This window comes from Doryrhamphus excisus, chromosome 12 (genome assembly GCF_030265055.1).
Source record: "Doryrhamphus excisus isolate RoL2022-K1 chromosome 12, RoL_Dexc_1.0, whole genome shotgun sequence".
NCBI classification, from domain to species: Eukaryota; Metazoa; Chordata; class Actinopteri; order Syngnathiformes; family Syngnathidae; genus Doryrhamphus; species Doryrhamphus excisus.
In genome coordinates, this window is record NC_080477.1 from 4,359,654 (window position 1) to 4,378,526 (window position 18,873).

General features: G+C 45.0%; 1 protein-coding gene across 8 annotated transcripts in view; it reads right to left on the minus strand.

The window, feature by feature from the left end:
• trip4 (thyroid hormone receptor interactor 4) overlaps nt 1-18,001 on the minus strand; it is a 53,852-nt gene extending 35,851 nt beyond the window's left edge. For 4 of the 8 annotated variants that reach the window (XM_058089748.1, XM_058089747.1, XM_058089746.1 and 1 more), the window contains exons 1-3: nt 17,795-17,999; nt 894-1,075; nt 693-823 (exon numbers count right to left, since the gene is read on the minus strand). In XM_058089748.1, the coding sequence (XP_057945731.1) occupies nt 693-823; nt 894-1,075; nt 17,795-17,874 (393 nt within the window). In that variant the 5' untranslated portion in view covers nt 17,875-17,999. Of the gene's footprint in view, nt 1-692; nt 824-893; nt 1,076-17,794 lie in introns of all 8 variants that reach the window. The other 4 variants (XM_058089744.1, XM_058089749.1, XM_058089750.1 and 1 more) reach the window with 2 other exon arrangements.
• Nucleotides 18,002-18,873: the final 872 nt, after the last annotated feature.

Genomic DNA, 18,873 nt, shown 5'->3' on the forward strand with positions numbered 1-18,873 from the left:
CGAAGCCCTGCACCCCAGTACCTCAAAGAACTGAGGGCTGCCCTTCAAGAAAAGTGGGATGCCATGCCTCAGCAGACAGTAGGTTGCCTTGTAAACAACATGAGACATTGTTGTCAAGCTGCTGCTGATGATGGAGACGTTGGATTTTTTTGTTGTGGTGTAACTACCATTGTTGTTACCTTTTGTTCCAATAAATTGTTTGAGATGAGGAAATCACCAGTCCATCCTTCTCCTTAAAAGTCTTGCTTTCATGATGATGATGATGTCATCTGAAAGCCAAATATCCCTAACTTTTTGTGAGTAGTGTATGTGATATATATAATATGAACTATGAACAATAAAACCCTGACTGTTAAAGAGTATGTGAACGTCAATCTTTTTTTTTTTTTTTTGCTTCCCAGAGTGTGCAGTGGGAAAGTTAAGTTGTGTGTCACATAGTTGTTGACTTGTGTTAGTTGGCACCATAGGTGATGTAGTCTGGATCGCTGCATTAGAAAAGCTACTTAAACCATCAAAAGGTTGTCTCAGATTGACTGACTGTTACTTACAAGTCATCTTCCCAGTATGTTACATTTTTAAATACAAGCTTTTATATAGAAGCTACTGCCGGGCCGGACTCAAACACTTGGCCGGCCGCAGTTTGCCCACCTCTGTATTAGATCAAGGAAAAACTGAGCCTGTTGTGAACTCACCTTCATCACATCAATGGGGGTTTTGACTGCCTCTGGCTCGGGTTCTGTTTGACTCACAGTCAACACCTCCTGTTTGTTCCGACCCTTACGTTTAGACTTCTTTTGGAAGTCCTTGGTTATGTCCTGTGAGTCTAATTCAAGAAGAATATTGTAAATGGACAAGTTTAGAAATGCTTTGCCATTCTCCAAAAGCCTTCCCACCTGCTGTTGATGTTGACTCTTTCAACAGAAAAAGCCCAGAAGTATCTCCTGCCTGTCTTTGAGTCTTCTTCCATCTGCAGAGGAACTCTTGAATGAATTGTCCTTTTCGTCCATCTGTGCCCTGGAGTAGGTCGCCCACATACTCCTCAATCTCCTCAGCTTTTTCGATGGAAATAATGTATCTAAACAACAGGAATAATAACAATCCACTATAATCAAATGAGATTGTAAAAGTAAAACACAAATGACACACTGTCTTTTTGCCAATCATGCTTACATTTAACGTGTGGACATGTTATCTTTTTTTTTTCTTTAATACTTTGTATTATTTAAAAAGATTATCAAATTCAAGTGACACAAAAACATGTGTGATTTAGAGAGAGCACAAAAAAAACTCATTTCGCTTGATTTATTGGAGGGAAACTCACCAAGGTGGAGGCTGGTTAGCGTACATTTGTTCATTGTTTTTTTTCTACACGCTCAGCAAACTATGCATGAGCAATGGGAAGAATGTATCTAATGGAGACAAGTGTGTGTTTGCATGAAAGCTACATGAAAAACTCTACAGCTCACAACTACTGCAATAATTCTTCCATCAATATTTTTTTTTTTTCCAAGATGGCGGTGCACTCAGACGCAGCGGCTCATGGCTCTCCTATTCAGTGTGTGTTTCTACATCTACTATATGTTTATTTGTGGACTTTTTGCTTCACCGCCTCGGCTATACACCACTACAGCCGACAGGACCTCATAGACATTGGATACCGACATAAAATGCCTGTTTCGATGGACTTTAATACCAGCCACAACATCCCATGCGAACTAGCTAGGCCGCCGGACTCCCTGTGGATTGTTGTCGGGTCTGGGAATTGGCACAAACGAAGGAGGGAGAGGAGGCAGAAGCGAGGTTGTAAAGCCGGCTTACGGCTAAAGCTAAAGCGACAACAACACAAACCACCCCTCCCGAGCTTGTATCTCACCAGATACAACGCCAGGTCTCTCACCTGCAAGACGGATGACATTGAACTACAGCTAGTTGGAAACCGCTAAGTTTGGGATTATTGTGCCCTCATCATCACGGAAACATGGTTCACTTCAAAGATCCCCGACACTAGCGTACAGCTAGCAGGACGCTGGGATCGGACTGCGGACTCAGGGAAAAAGAGAGAGGTGGGGGACTCTGTATTTACGTGCATGAAAACTGGTACATGTCCGTGATATGCTGGCCTTACTTTCTGCCAAGAGAGATCACAGTGGTGATCATCACTGCCGTTTATATCCCCCCAGACGCTAACGCTAACACGGCACTCTTTCTCCTGCTAAACGCCATCAATGCACAACAACGGGCCCCGCCGAGGGTGTCCACATCATTGCTGGCAACTTCAATAGGACAGATCTTAAGACTGTACTCCCAAAGTTCTAACAGCATGTTAAATGCCCAACAAGAGGAAAAGGACTCCAGATCAAGTATACTCCAACATCAAACACGGATACAGAGCAATGCCCCTGCCCCACCTTGGACAGTCAGACCATCTTTCCCTGCAACAAAGACTATAACAACTTTTAAGTGAATTACAGGACTGCTTCCAATCCACAAACTGGCACCTCTTAGAAAATCAGGACCTGGAAATATTCACAGAGACAGTTCTGAATTACAATCAAGTTCTTCATGGGAACCATTTCGGTGACAAGAACCATCTGGGTTTTCCCAAACCAGAAACCCTGGATGACCAACCAGGTCCGTTCACTCCTCAAGGCCCGCAATTCTGCCTTTAGGTCAGGTGACAGAGCACTTTACAGCTCAGTCCGGGCTGACCTGAGGAAAGGGATCAAGAAAGCCACAGCAGACTACAAGGAGAAAATTGAGTCCCACCTCGCCAGCAACAGACCACAGAAAGTGTGGCAGGCCATCAAGAGCATCACCAACTACAAAGGTTGTGATGTGATGGCAGACCAGTGTGAGTCCTTGGCAGAGGAGCTTCTTCGCCCGCTTTACACCAACTAGGCAACACTAATCTGCTCTAACCGTGCCCCCACCCACATGAGACCCCAGCGCACCTCCACTCATTCTTGAGGAGCAGGAGGAGAGACGTGTGCTGAAGGGAGTGAATCCCAGAAAATCCCTGACGGAGTACCTGGCAAGGTGCTCAGAGCTTGCTCTCACCAGGTGTCCCACATCTTCTGCAAGATATTTAATCTCTCATTGGCCCAGACGATCTTTCCAACATGCCGTAAAATCAGCCACAATAATCCCCATTCCCAAGAAATCACCTCCAACCAGCCTCAACGATTACCGCTCTGTTGCCCTCACCCCAGTAATCATGTGTTTTGAGAGACTGGTACTCTGACACATCAAGGACTATCTCCCTACCCACACTTGACCCCCTCCTGTTCGCCTACCGGACAAACAGATTTACAGAGGACGCCATCACAACAACTCTGCATGCTGTGTTGAGTCACCTGGAACAGCAGCAGGCATATGCCAGATTGCTCTTTGTTGAATACAGTTCGGCCTTCAATACCATCATCCCGGATGTTCTAAACACAAAATTTGACACACTCGGCCTCCCCCCTCTCACATGCAGCTGGATTAGGGACTTTCTGACCAACAGGCCCCAGAAAGTGAGGCTCGGCCCCCACCTCTCCTCCACACGCACTCTAAGCATTGGCTCACCACAGGGCTGTGTCCTGTCTCTACACCTACAACTGCAGTCCGGCCCACTGGAACAATATGATCGTCAAATTCGCAGACGACACCACAATGGTCGGGCTGATCTCAAACGGCGATGAGACAGCCTACAGAGAGGAGGTTGAGAGACTCACAACCTGGTGCTCTAAAAATAACCTGACTCTGAACTAAGGATCGACCAATACATCGGCCGGCCGATATGTCGGGCCGATATTTGCGTTCTTTACTTGAATCGGTATCGGCCGATACGCGAGTGGGTTCGCCAATATATTTTTCCGCCGCATGATTTACAGACAGGCATAACTTACCGGGCAGCTATGTGTTGCCGGAGGACCCTGCTACACACGCAGTAGCGGCACCCCGCCGCCACATATATAAAAAACTACGAGAGAAATGTTTTGCACATGGTTGAATATTTACTCCTTTTAAAATTGATAATGCTGTTTGTGGCGGGCACGGACAAACAGATTAAAAAACAGTTTCTTTCCTCGAGCCATCATCTCCCTCAACAAGATGGAACCAAGGCAACCAATCGTCCTCTACTATGTAGACCCTTCGTTATTTATTATTTATTCTTCTAATTATTCTATTTATTCTTCTAATTTCTATATTTTGTACTGTTATACTGTCTTGCACTGAAAATGGAGCTGCTGCAATTTCATTCTACTCTATATGTAAAATGACAATAAAGGGCATTCTGATTCTGATAATGTCACGTTAAGAGTGTAGTAAACACAAACAGCAGCTTTGCAGCCCTCCTTTTCTTGTTTGCATGTTCAGCGCTTGTCTTTTTGCATGTGTCAGTTGAAACGACGACTTTGTTATGATGTTCATGTGCATTTCTTCGCTTGGAGCTGTCAACGGATTACCACCTGGTGATGAGTTGGATTAGATGGTGAGGCAGGATGCCAGATAGACCTGGGAGACTCAAACGTGTAGTGAGGGTGTGCTGGGAACGTCTGGCAGAGTCTCCCATTCGTCGAGTCTTCAACTCTCACCTCATCTGCAACTAAGGACTAAGGTATTGAATCTGAGTGGGCCATATTCCGTGGGTCTTCATTGCTGAGGCAGGCAACCGGAGCTGAGGCCGCAAGGTGACTCCTGAAGCAGCTGATAGGTACTGTCAAGCCAAGCGGTACATTGCTTTGGCGGTTCTCGAGGAAAAACTTTTCAAGAAGAGTGAACCAGAGGGTGTGTTCCAACTATAGGGGATCACACTTCTCAATTCAGAATTTCTAGGCACAGCTTTATCCTGCGTTGGGAATAAGGCCCTGCCCTGGGTGGAGGGGTTCAAGTATCTCAGAGTCTTGTTCACGAGTGGGGGAAAGTGGGAGCATGAGTTCAATAAGCAGATCAGCTCAGAGTCTGCAGTAATAGTCAATGCACTGGATGGTCGTAGTAAAGCGAGAGCTGACCCAGAATGCAAAGCTCAAAATTTACTGCTCGATATATGTGGTATATATAATAATAATAATAATACATTTTATTTCAAAGCGCCTTTCAGGACACCCAAGGTCGCTGTACAGAAGATATAAAAACACAAATATAAAATACAAGATAAAAGAGAACAAACAATGAATAAGAACATACAATAAATAAGGGGGACCATGTGACGCAGTTAGAGGGAGTAAGCTAGTTTGAAAAGATGAGTTTTGAGTTTGGATTTGAAGATGGGTAGGGTGGCAGAGTTACGGAGGTCAGGTGGCAATGAGTTCCAGAGTTTGGGAGCAAAGCGGCTGAAAGCTCTGCTCCCCATAGTGCTAAGGCGTGCAGAGGGTACAGTGAGATGGAGGGAGGAGGAAGATCTGAGGGAGCAGGAAGGATTGACAATGTGGACGAGGTAAGGGGGGGCAAGGTTGTGGATGGACTTGTAGGTGAACAGAAGGATTTTGAAGGTGATTCTTTGAGTCACTGCGAGCCAGTGGAGTTGCTGCAGGATGGGGGTGATGTGGTGGGATGAGGGGGTTCTGGTGATGATCCGGGCAGCAGAGTTCTGAACCAGTTGTAGTTTATGGAGGGATTTTTGAGGGAGGCCGAAGAGGAGAGCGTTACAGTAGTCGAGGCGGGAAGTGACAAGGCTATGGGTGGGGCCCTTGGTTGGTCCTGTGGCCCAGGGCTTGCTCCGGGCGGCTGGCTTTCCCGGCTCGGTTGGCCGGTAGTGCGGGGTGGGCGTGTGTGGGGCCCCGATCCTCCCTGCTGCACTGCACCACCTCACATACATGTAGGACTTTGGGGGGTGGCCTGCAACTGGTTTTGCCGGGGGCGAAGGGTTTCCTTGCGGATGCCCTTTTGTCCTCAGCATTCCTCTGGCTGGTCACCCTTCAATTTTAACCGCACCTTAGACACTCAGTTCTGGGGGGGGTCTGGGCAGGCAGGGGACCCACCATTGCTCAGCTTCCTTCCACACACACACACACACACACATACACATACACCACACACATAGGTCAGGCCTATTTTTAATTGCACTATCTACACAATACCATCTTCACACACACAGGTGTAGCGGGCTGGACCGGAGAGCCTACTGCCTACCCCCGCGATTGGCCCGCTTGCTGGGGCTTGGCGGCTCGCTCGGGGTGCCCTGGGCTGCAGGATATTTTGGTCTGGTCTGCCTGGCCTTCCTGGGGGTCCCGCTGGAACCAGCTGACGCCGGGGCTTGCCCTGGTGTCATGGTTGGCGCTACCTCCCTGGATCTGTCCTGGGTCGCGGGCGCCAACGTGCCCTTGGGGGGGCGTTCACCGGCCTCCAGGCAGTGGGGTCCGCGCTGCTGGTGGCCTGAAGTCTACGGTGGTGGCTTGGGGTTGTTGCGCTGTGGTGGCTGCTGCGGGGACCGGGCTGTGTGTTGGGAGGGGACCTGATCCTGCTCGTGGGTACGGGGGCCGGGGTGGCGTGTGGGGATGGGGAGCATGCTCCTCGGGGTGGGGCCTGCTGGGGGGGCGGTGCTCTTTCGGGCGTTTGGGTGTCTGCTGCCACTGGTCCTATGCTCTGCCGCATCGCTGTCCCTGTCTTTGCCCATCCCCAGTCTTGCCTTAGGGCTCGTCGGGGATGGTTCTCCGGTACGTGGGCGGAGCGCTGCTGGTTCTGGGGGCGGGGGGGCCTGGCCCTCCCGGTGGATGGTGGGGTCCTTCGGGGGCCTTGCGCTGGTCTTAACTCCTCGGCTCTGGTGCGTGGCCTCCCCGTGACTTGGAGCTATGGCTCTCCCTCACGGGGGTGAGCTGCCCGGTGGATGTCGGCCGGCGCAGTGGAGCGCCTCACCACTCGCCTGCTCGCCCCCTCCGCTTGCTCATGTGCGGGCCTCCTCCCCTCGCCCGCTCCTTTGTCTGCCACACTGCAGTAGCCCTGATGCCGTGGTCGAGGGGAGTCTGGGGGTGCTATGCCTTGGCGGTCCGTACCTCCCTGGGCTCGGGGCCTGGTTGTGGGTCTGGGACCCCTGGGTCCCCCACCCTGTGATGCCCCGGACGCCCCACCCGGGGACGTCCACAGCATGTGTGTGTATTGAGTGGATGGGGTGTGCATGTGTCTGAGTTTATTTTATGTATTTATTGTTTTAAATACTTAGATAATTAATGATTAGTTTTATTATAATTATATATATATGTATATATATATGTATATGTGTGGATGTGTATGTGGGTATATGGCCATGTAGATATACGGGGGGGGGGGGCTCTGCGGGGGTCTGGCGTAGGGTGTTCCATCTCAACCGCCCGGTCCTCCATGGGGCAGTGTGCCTCTTCTGTCCTGGCCGGGGCGGTCCTATGTCGGTGGTCGGGCCTGGGGTTACCTGGGGCGGGCCGGGTTCTGCTTCCTGGGGGTGTGTGGGGGGCGGGAGGCGGTGCCTCCGGCCGTGGACGGGCTCCCTTCCGGCCGGCAGGGGCGCCCCTGTGCCCACGGGTGTGTGGCCTTCGATGCCCTTCTGCCCTAGTAGGGTATGGTCTCCCGCTGGTCTCGGGGGTGCGGCTCTCCTCCGGCCTGCTGGCGCCCTGTTGCCGGTTGGGATTGCTCCTCCATGGCCTCTTGCTGGTCTCTTCGGGGAGTTGCTTCGGGGGCGGGTCTTGGGGAGTCGGCCCTGGCTTTGCCCACACCCACGGGGCCGGAGGATCTCTGGCGGTGGGGGCTTGACCTGGCTGCGCGGGGCGGGGTTTGCTGGGTGGTAGAAGGCAGTCTCTCTCCTTTTGTCATTCTCAGTGACAATTACACATTCACACACTCGCATTCACATACACAACACACCTCCATATGGGCACTCACAGCACATGGGTGCTTCTCTATACAATCTACTCTCTTATCCCTGATGTTTATATAGTATTGGTATGCTATTATTACAGTAATAATGATGTCAAGCAATGAGATTTTAATTACTGTAACTGTATGGTTGCAATTGTGTTTACTATCATGGGTCATGTCCTCATTGTTACTATTGCTATTGGTAAGTTGGACTGTTTCATTCCACTGATATCATCTCCAGTGTGACCCTTAGCCATCATTGACATTTAACTGTTCTGTTTGTCACTGTTGTTGTTTTGGGAATTCTTGTTGCTGCTGTTTTTGTCTCTCCCTCTACTGCCCCCCCCCCCGACCCCACCTTTCTCTTCTCTCTTCTTCTTTTCTGTTCTTCTTCTTGCTCCGGTCCGGTCGTCCCAAATGGCATAACAAAGACATCAAATAACGGCAAATAAAATTTCATGGTACAGGGAAGTTGTAGCCAACACCTTTCCTGACACAGAGCAAATCTGTCTAGCATGTAAGGGCATTTAGATCAACAATACTATCTGCCCCAATGGCTGGACGGGACCAAAAAAAAAAAAAAAAAGTGACAAGGCTATGGACGAGGATGGCGGTGGTGTGGGGGGTGAGGGAGGGACGGAGACGATTAATGGAGCGCAGATGGAAGTAGGCTGACCTGGTGACGTTATTAATGTGGGATTGAAAAATAGTGTGCTGTCAAGGATGACACCCAGACCCTTGGCCTGAGGGGAGGGGGAGACTAAGGAGCTGTCCATGGAGAGAGAGAATGAGTCAACTTCAGATAAGGTGAATTTGGTGCCAATGAGTAAGAATTCAGTTTTATTGCTGTTAAGTTTCAGAAAGTTAGAAGTGAACCATGATTTTATTTCAGAGAGACAAGAGGGGGCCCCAGGACAGAGCCCTGGGGCACACCTGTGGTGACTGGGGAGGGGTCGGAGGAGAAAGACTTAAGCTGCATGAACTGAGTGCGGTCTGTGAGATAGGAATGCAACCAGTGGAGGGGGGTGTGGGTGATGCCAATTGAGGAGAGTCTACTGAGGAGGATGGGGTGTGAGATGGTGTCAAACTCAGGTCAAGGAGGATGAGAATGGAAAGTGAACCGGTGTCAGCTGCAGTGAGGAGATCGTTGGTGATTTTGAGGAGTGCAGTTTCGGTGCTGTGACGGGGACGGTGAAAAATGATGAAAAAGAAACAGTCTGAGTTTTCAGTGGGGCAATAGAGTTGAGGATGTTGTTTAAGCCAGTGTTGTAGAAAGCTGTGAGATCGTCTGGGTTAGAAAGAAAATCTGTGATTGGGATACAGGAAATTTTGGAGCAGAGAGTGTCAACATTAATGTCCTTTAGGTTCCTGAAGAAGATGAGACGTGGAGGTTTGATTGAAGAGAGGCAGAGTGTAGTGCTGAATGAGAGGAGAAAGTGGTCCATTATAGGAAGTTCGTCGGCGGTGCAGTTGGAGGGGGTGAGGTCAGAGAGAGTTGTGTAAGAAGGGTATATATTCATTCCCAGATACACGTTGTCCCTTGGGCTTGCAAATATTTGTTGAGGTTTGCAGGACAGCTAACTTACCAAAAGAACATCAGAAGTAGTTGGAGTTGCAGTTTTTAAGTAGGGCTCTTTAGATACAATTCAAACTATCCGTCTCGTCAATTTGTCATCAATTTTCCTGTTGCGGCCACGTCCAGGGAGGTTGGCTACTGTCCTGTGGACCTTAGACTTCTGAATAATATATGCCACTCTTGTCATCCCATGAGAAAAGTTAGCTAGTTTCTTACCAATAAATACATGCTTTACAATTTGAGTGTATTTAAGTGTATTTCATTATGTGGCTTAAATTTTGCAGCTTTTTATACAAGACTGCTGAATTTAAATTTTATTTAGTTTCATATCGCCATATCGTGATTACTTCCCCAAAATACTGTGATACATGTTAAAGTCCACGATATGCCCACGATATAAAACCATATAAAATGTAAAAGCCTACATATCTACAAACCTAGAGCTTTGTATACCTTTCCTTTCATTTTAGATGAAACGCTTCTATCACACATCACGCCTGACACTTTTCTCCACCCTGGAGAACCCTGACCAACCACAGGAAACAGGAACCATCAAGGCTAAACATCAGCCAAAGCAACCATTGGTCACACTGCTGAGTGCATAGAAGAGTTATTGTTTGTGCCGCTGACTGTTAATGAGTTAATAAACGGTATAAGAGTTGATTTTAAAAAATGGCGAGACTTCTGGTTTGCTCCGACAACTTTATAGTAGTTGATAAGCGTTGAATTATCTTTTTAAAATGTCCGCTTTTAATATACAACGATATGCGTTGGATCCCAAACCCGATCCGTAAGTGGAGACGGTACAGTCCGAAGTTTTTCAAGAGAGCAGTTTATTGCAAGACATCTCTCAGTGATAATTAGGTTTCCTACAGCATCGGTAACGTGTAATGCATTTTGCGGGACTACCAGTGCGTAAAAAACTTGGGTAGAGCTACTAATCGTGGTGGGAAAAGGCTATTAACAACCTTGTTTCCTCTAGCATGCTACACAGACAAGTGCTTTTGCTCCATGACTTTCACAAAATAAACACAATTAGGACACTGATAACTTGTTACTTACTGAATAACGGTATTCAGTAAGTAACTGACTCTTCCACACAACCAAGTGACGTTGTAAAGACGTAGGGCTTCAGCAAGTTTGTCGGCTAGTCCATCTGCCTAGTGGCCCATGTTCACAAAACAGTCCATTGTGAAATGCCGATGACAAAATAAAATGCATTTCTTTTGCTGGGAGGGAATCAGGAACTCCAACCACTTAGGAATTGTAAACTAATGTGACGTTCCTGTATGAGTCTTTGCTAGCAAACAGAGGAGCAGAGCTTGGTGGAGGGCAGAGAGCTTATCTGGCTTACAGCCACGCTGGTATAAGGAAGTCTGCTCCTCTGTGACATCACAAAGGGGCAGTTTTAACACGCCTTTTGAAACGGAGCGTTTTGAGCCATCCCAAACATCTTTTAGGGTTCACTTCCAAATGCACAATGCTCATTATCTGAAACTTTGCCGTTGTTGAACACAAGAATACAACATTGTTACTACATTTATAGGTCAGAAATGTGAAAAAGGCATATTATAAGCACAGTGGTTATAATATGTGTCTGCGTCAAAAAATTATTTTCATCCACTGAAGCTTTTTTGCACAGATCCACCAGCGGTTGAGCAATTGTGAAAGATAAATCCTATTCAGCGATGAAAGAACAAACATGCACATGAAATGACCAAAAGTATTAGCTCACCTGCCATGACTCACATATGAACTTAAGTGCCATCCCATTCGCAACCCATTGGGTTCAATAAGATGTCGGTCCACCTTTTGCAGCTATTACAGCTTCAACTCTTCTGGGAAGGCTGTCCACAAGGTTTAGGAGTGTGTTTATCTGAATTTTTGACCATTCTTCCAAAAGCTCACTGGTGAGGTCACACACCGATGTTGTTGGAGAAGGCTTGGCTCTCAGTCTTCGCTCCAATTAATTCCAAAGGTATTCTGTTGGGTCAGGTCAGGACTGTGCAGGCCACTCAAGTTCATCCACACCAGACTCTGTCATCCATGTCTTTATGGACCTTGCATTGTGCCCTGGTGGATAGTCATGTTGGAAGAGGAAGGATCTGTTCCAAACTGTTCCCACATGGTTGGGAGCATGGAATTGTCCAAAATGTTTTGGTATCCTGAAGCATTCAAAGTTCCTTTCACTGGAATTAAGGGGCCAAGCCCAACTCCTGAAAAACAACCCCACACCATAATTCCTCTTCCACCAAACTTCCACACCCGGCACAATGCAGTCCCAAATTTACCGTTTTTTTGGCAACCTCCAAACCCAGACTCGTCCATCAGATTGCCAAATGGAAACGCGTGGATCATCACTCCTGCGAACGCGTCTCCACTGCTCTATAGTCCAGTGGCAGTGTGCTTTACACCACTTCATCCGGCGATTTGCATCGCCTTGCACTATGCGCCTCAGCATCCGCTGACAATTTACATGGCCTACCACTTCATGGCCGACTTGCTGTTGTTCCCAAACTCTTCCATTTCTTATATTAAAGGCGACAGTTGACTGCGGAATATTTAGGAGCGAGGTAATTTCATGACTGGATTTGTTGCACAAGTGGCATCCGATGACAGTTCCACGCTGGAATTGACTGAGCTCCTGAGAGCGGGCCATTCTTTCAGAAATGTTTGTAGAAACAGTCTGCAAGCCTAGGTGCAGGATTTTATAAACCTGTGGCCAGGCCACGTCTTTAGGATACCCAATTCTGATCATTTGGATGGTTGAGCAAATACTTTTGGTAAAGTGTATCTTCAAATCACAAACACGATCGGTCATCGGGGCCGCTGCATCAGATGTGGCCGTTACTCGTGGCAACCGGCTTGTATGTGCGACGAGTAGCATACTAGTGGTGTGCAATGCAACCGGTTTTTGTATTCGCGTAAAATTATTTTTAAAATACCTAAAAAATAAAATAATAAATAACTCTAACTATATTGCCCGATGTTTTTTTCATAAATCCGCCAATGAACCTGTAAGGAAAAAAATAATAACAGCCATAACCTCATGGATGGCTGAACCAAAAACTAATAAGATATCATTGTGAACATGAACCCCACCACACTTAACCCAGCACAAACTTAAACTTACCAAATACCACCCAAAAGTACATACAATTCTACACATGTTCACAAGCCTTATTTACTCAACCGTTTAAAGCCAATGTCAACGTTACACTGTCAACATCCTTAACATTACCGACCTAATGCTAACAGAGCGAACAGAAGAATGACCAACTGCAGAAGTAAATGCAGCGCCTCCCAGCACAACAGAATAATATACCGGTCAAGCTCCACTATTAATGATAGTTGAAAACACATCTGAAACCCAGGTGAAAGGTGGTGTGTTTACAAAGCAAAATATGGATGCAACTAACTTCGGCCTCCTCTGTCTCCTCCTCCTCCTCCGCAACTTGTTAAATGTTGTGATACTAAAATGTTTGTATTCGGGAACAATTAAAACATTAGAAAGCTGCGTTTCTTCGTGAGACCGCAGTACATGCCCGGATCAGCGAATTAGTGACTGGGTGAATGGGTGTTCAGCAGTCAGGGGCGGGGACAGAGCAACACAGAGCAGTCTGCCCGCCCCTGACTGCTGAACACCCAGTCACTCATTCACATTTAACAAGTATTTGTTCAAATTAGGCCTGCACGATATGTATCGAAAAAATATCGCCATCGCGATATCTGCAACCTATCCATATCAAAAAGATGCGCGATAAATTCTATTTAATGAAGGCATAAGCAACACATTTCTTCCATGCGCACTTTGGCCAATCCCGTGCTACTTTATACGAGCGCAACCTTAAGATGCCGCTTTGCTATTGGCCAGAGCAAGCCATTCTCTCGTTCTCGGCAGAGGACCTGAAGGTTTAACGAAGATATGGATGGAGACCAAAACAGAGAGCAGCTTGTTCCTAAAAGACACTACACCGCCGGAATTTGGGACTACTTTGGTTTTACAACACAGGACGAATCACAGACAAGTTATTTGCAAGTCATGCCGTAAAACAATGGCTCCGTCGAGGGGAAACACGACACATCTCCACAGCCACCTACAACACAACAACAAGGACCTTTACGATGTGTATTTCTAAAACTGCAGGTAAACCAAAGGCAAATTCTGAAATGAGCATTAATGAAAGTTTCGCTTCTGTCACATATTACGACAAAACTTCGAAGCGACACAAAGTTTTAACTACAGCCATTACCCGATGTACAGTGAAGAAAATAAGTATTTGAACACCCTGCTATTTTGCTATTTCTCCCACTTAGAAATCATGGAGGGGTCTGAAATTTTCATCGTAGGTGCATGTCCACTGTGAGAGAGATAAACTAAAAAGAAAAATCCAGAAATCACAATGCATGATTTTTTAACAATTTATTTGTGTGATACAGCTGCAAATAAGTATTTGAACACCTGAGAAAATGAATGTTAATATTTGGTACAGTAGCCTTTGTTTGCTATTACAGAGGTCAAACGTTTCCTGTAGTTTTTCACCAGGTTTGCACACACTGCAGGAGGGATCTTGGCCCACTCCTCCACACAGATCTTCTCTAGATCAGTCAGGTTTCTGGGCTGTCGCTGAGAAACACGGAGTTTGAGCTCCCTCCAAAGATTTTCGATTGGGTTCAGGTCTGGAGACTGGCTGGGCCATGCTAGAACCTTGATATGCTTCTTACGGAGCCACTCCTTGGTTTTCCTGGCTGTGTGCTTCGGGTCGTTGTCGTGTTGGAAGACCCAGCCACGACCCATCTTCAATGCTCTGACAGAGGGAAGGAGGTTGTTCCCCAAAATCTCACAATACACGGCCCCAGTCATCCTCTCTTTAATGCAGTGCACTCGTCCTGTCCCATGTGCAGAAAAACACCCCCAAAGCATGATGCTACCACCCCCATGCTTCACAGTAGGGATGGTGTTCTTCGGATTGTACTCTTCATTCTTCTTCCTCCAAACACGCTTATTGGAATTATGACCAAAAAGTTCTATTTTGGTCTCATCTGACCATAAAACTTTCTCCCATGACTCCTCTGTATCATCCAAATGGTCATATGCAAACTTAAGACGGGCCTTGACATGTGCTGGTTTAAGCAGGGGAACCTTTCGTGCCATGCATGATTTCACATCATGACGTCTTAGTGTATTACCTACAGTAACCTTGGAAACGGTGGTCCCAGCTCTTTTCAGGTCATTGACCAAGTCCTGTCGTGTAGTTCTGGGCTGATTCCTCACCTTTCTTAGAATCATTGAGACCCCACGAGGTGATATCTTGCATGGGGCTCCACTCCGATTGAGATTGACCGTCATGTTTAGCTTCTTCCATTTTCTAATGATAGCTCCAACAGTGGACCTTTTTTCACCAAGCTGCTTGGTAATTGCTCCGTAGCCCTTTCCAGCCTTGTGGAGGTGTACAATTTTGTCTCTGGTGTCTTTGGACAGCTCTTTGGTCTTCGCCATGTTACAAGTTAAAGTCTTACTGATTGTATGGGGTGGACAGGTGTCTTTATGCAGCTAACGACCTCAAACAGGTGCATCTGATTCAGGATGATACATGGAGTGCAGGTGGACTTCTAATGGGCAGACTAACAGGTCTTTCAGGGTCAGAATTCTAGATGATACACAGGTGTTCAAATACTTATTTGCAGCTGTATCACACAAATAAATTGTTAAAAAATCATGCATTGTGATTTCTGGATTTTTCTTTTTAGTTTATCTCTCTCACAGTGGACATGCACCTACGATGAAAATTTCAGACCCCTCCATGATTTCTAAGTGGGAGAAATAGCAAAATAGCAGGGTGTTCAAATACTTATTTTCTTCACTGTATAGCCAGATGTAAACGCTCCGTTCATGTTGTGTGTAAAGAGGGCTTATTGGAACTGGTAAAGGAGTTTACCGAAGATATCAGGTGCCATCACGAACATAGTTCTCCCAAGTCGCTATTGCTGAGATGTAAAATGTAAAACACTTGTGTGAGGTCCTTAAAGGCAGAACCCGGTGAAGTGGATTTTTATGCTAGCACCACCGACATGTAGTCCAGTTCAACCAGTGAGTCCTATATGAGCCTTACTGGGTAAATGACAACTTATGACACGGTGTGGCACAACACGAATAGCTCATCAAACTTTCATTTTTGCCAGTATAATGCTATGGCTATCGATGTAAGAACGTCATGGAGGTTGCTAGATATCATTACTTAAATTAAACTCTTATAAGCTATTTTTATCATCATCATATCTGTCCAAACAAATGCTCTTATGGTTGTACCAGGTATTAAAATTCAGCAATAAACTGAAGAAACAAGACTGGTCAAATAATTTATCCATGATTGTGTACAATTTGGTGAATGGGAAGTTTAAAAATGTTTATCGGGTTTATCTATCGGGGTTCCTAATTTACCGAATTTAATTGCTGGACATTTAATTTATTTTTTGTGAATCCGCTTTTGAGTTTGCAGTAGATTATTTTGTGAATATGAATTTTTTCATTATGAGAATTTGAGGGATTTTTTTTGTGATTACATGAAATGCAAATGATGATTTGAATAATTTGAATGTTCTTTTTCTGGATTTGAATATATAAGTTATATTGACTTTGAGTATCTTCTGTATTTTTTTTATTCACTTCTGTAGCACAGGTTAAGCTAGCCGGATGAATAAATCCAAAGGTTATCTTGTTAATTGACAGGTCAGTTTATCTTTTCCCTGTCTGGCGCCCAACCATTGTTCCTATTTGGAATCGTTTTGATACCTTTGGTAAAAGCCTACGCTACAATTATAGGAATATATGTTATAGGACAGCAAAGCTCCTGCTTCAAAATGCCTGCAGACTGCACATTAACTTTAAAGATTGTATTTTTCCAGGTACAAAAACTGAATGTAGATGTTAAGGTTTTTGCATCAAATTGTTTCCAGTTTGCATGAAAAATACACATGAGCATATTCATGTGTTTTAATGCAAGTAAATGCAGCGTTTTAAATGCTTGAGTCATTTTTAGTTTGTCTGCAAAATAATAGAATAAGCAACTTTGGGCAAGACTTTAGGTCAACATAAATGTAAACATTTGTTCTTTTACATTTCAAAGTAATTGAGTTGTGAGCTTAATTGCTTGTTTTCTGTTTTTTTAGATAGATTTTTTTTAAAATATGATTCATGTAAATTATATTTTTGGGGGGAAGAAAAAGATATCGCAATAATATCGTTATCGAAAAATTAGACACCCATATCGCAATAATTACCAATATCGTGCAGCCCTAGTTCAAATTAATTATTCCTAAAAAAAAAAGTCATTATTCGTGCCATTCCGAATACCACCCTTATAGTGTACACAAGCTTCTTGGAGCACAGCACACAAAAACATACACCTGGCTCCCGTAACTTCTGGCACCAACTCCGGAATGGTTTGCCATGTCTAAGACGTCTTCCCCCGGTTTCATAAATTTAGCTGCCATTTTTTTTTCCTCGAGTTGTCTTGAACACAGCATAATCATAGGATTGGACAATAGCAGTTTGGGGGAGAGTGGCTGGAGATCCAGCAGGGTGCAGGAATACTTTAAGCCCTGTAAACCAAGTTAAGTGTTTGTATTACTCAACATTTTTACACGTACAACTGCAAATGAATAACGGCTCCAAATATCAGTTTCTTAGTATTTCCAGGTAGAAAAAAAAAATATAAAACAAAACTGCCAAATCAATTTTAATGAAATTTCATCTGCAGGTAGATGTTGAAGTAAATTAACAGTAAATGAATCTTCTTCCATAGATCCAGTCCATAAGTGTGAAAAGTTCTACTTCATTTTCCAAGCACCAATTGACATGATGTGTGGTCCAACACTCAATATAAATGCAATACAAAATGGTAGATGAAGAAGTAACCTACCAGGCAAACATGTGTACAAATGAAAATAAACCGATAAGATGTGGAAAAAAATGCATTTTTAAAGACATCCGCAAGGACTCTCCAACAGAGCACACACGCTCACTGACATATTTTTTCATTGCTAAAATACGGGTTCTGTAACACTGCAGTGTAGCATGATAAAGCATGGACAGCATGAAAAAGACGACTGTTTCAATACCAATTCTAAGTGAACCAGGACATTTCTTAGAAAGCCTGTTGTCATTTCCTTGAGTGATGAACTGTATGAACAAAAACGATGGTAATTGTTATATACTATACTCTAAGCAACCGACTTGCTAATACAGTAAGATTGTACAAAAAAGGAAATCGCTAAGAGAAACAACTATATTAAAATACTGTCGATATTTTCTTTTATCACAGTTCTGGCCTGCCAAGCCAGTGCCATAAACACTTGCTGTAAACTACATTTTCACAGAAAAAATACAGCTTATCGCTTTCTTACTTGACAATGTCTTCGGATGCCTCCAAATCAAAGTTGCGCTGTAACTGCTCCAAGCACCACTGCAGCAAATGGTCTGACATTTTAAACACAAAAAATGAATTCACGTCAAGGTAGCTTGTTCGTTATATCTCGTAGCATGGCTTAGTTGCCAGACGGTTGCATAACAGACCAACACACGGAAAACTCTGGTGCTGCAAAGAATGTCTTCCTGACGAAACTGCTCTAACATAAAATTCGTTCCGATACATTTTAAAACGCCAATTAATCACACGATATACGGTATGACTTTGAAAAATAGACACGAGTTGGCATATTCTGTAAAATAATGTGCATTACAGATTGCACGACTTGCGTGGGTTTAGGCGGTAGCCATCATCTTTATTGCATTATCACATGTGCTTGAACAATACTGCACAACGCAACTGCGCACTACGGCAGCACTTCTTGCACACAACTTACACAGTACATTACATTGTTATGAACAAATTCGGCCACCCCGGATAATTTTTATTACTCACCGGTTGTTGGGATCAGCAATTTCAGTAAATATATCATATAGCATACAAAAACTATAGTTGAGAAGTGAAATTAAGTTTAGAGGATTTACAGAAAGTGTGGAATAGTTATTTAAACAAAAGTAGGCAGGTGCCTTAAATTTGGGCACCCTTGTTGTTTTTTTTAATTGAATACCTTTAGCCCTAAATATTGGAACACAAAATTTGTTTGGTAAGCTCACTGACCCTTGCCTACATACACAAGGTATGTAGATACACAACTTGTCAGCCAATAATGAGAAAGGGTATTTGAGGTGGCCAATTGCAAGTTGTTCTCCTCTTTGCATCTTCTGTGAAGAGTAGCAATATTCAACATTCAAATAACCTGAATGCAAAGATTGTTTATCATCATGGTTTAGGGGCAAGATACAAAAGGTAGGTCAGAGATTTCAGCTGTCAGGTTCCACTCTGAGGAGCATGGCAAGGAAATGGAAAACAGTCCTAGTTAAGGCCCAAAGTGGAAAATCTCAGATTAGCAGAGGCGAAGGATGGTGAGAACAATCAAACTCAACCCACAGACCAGCT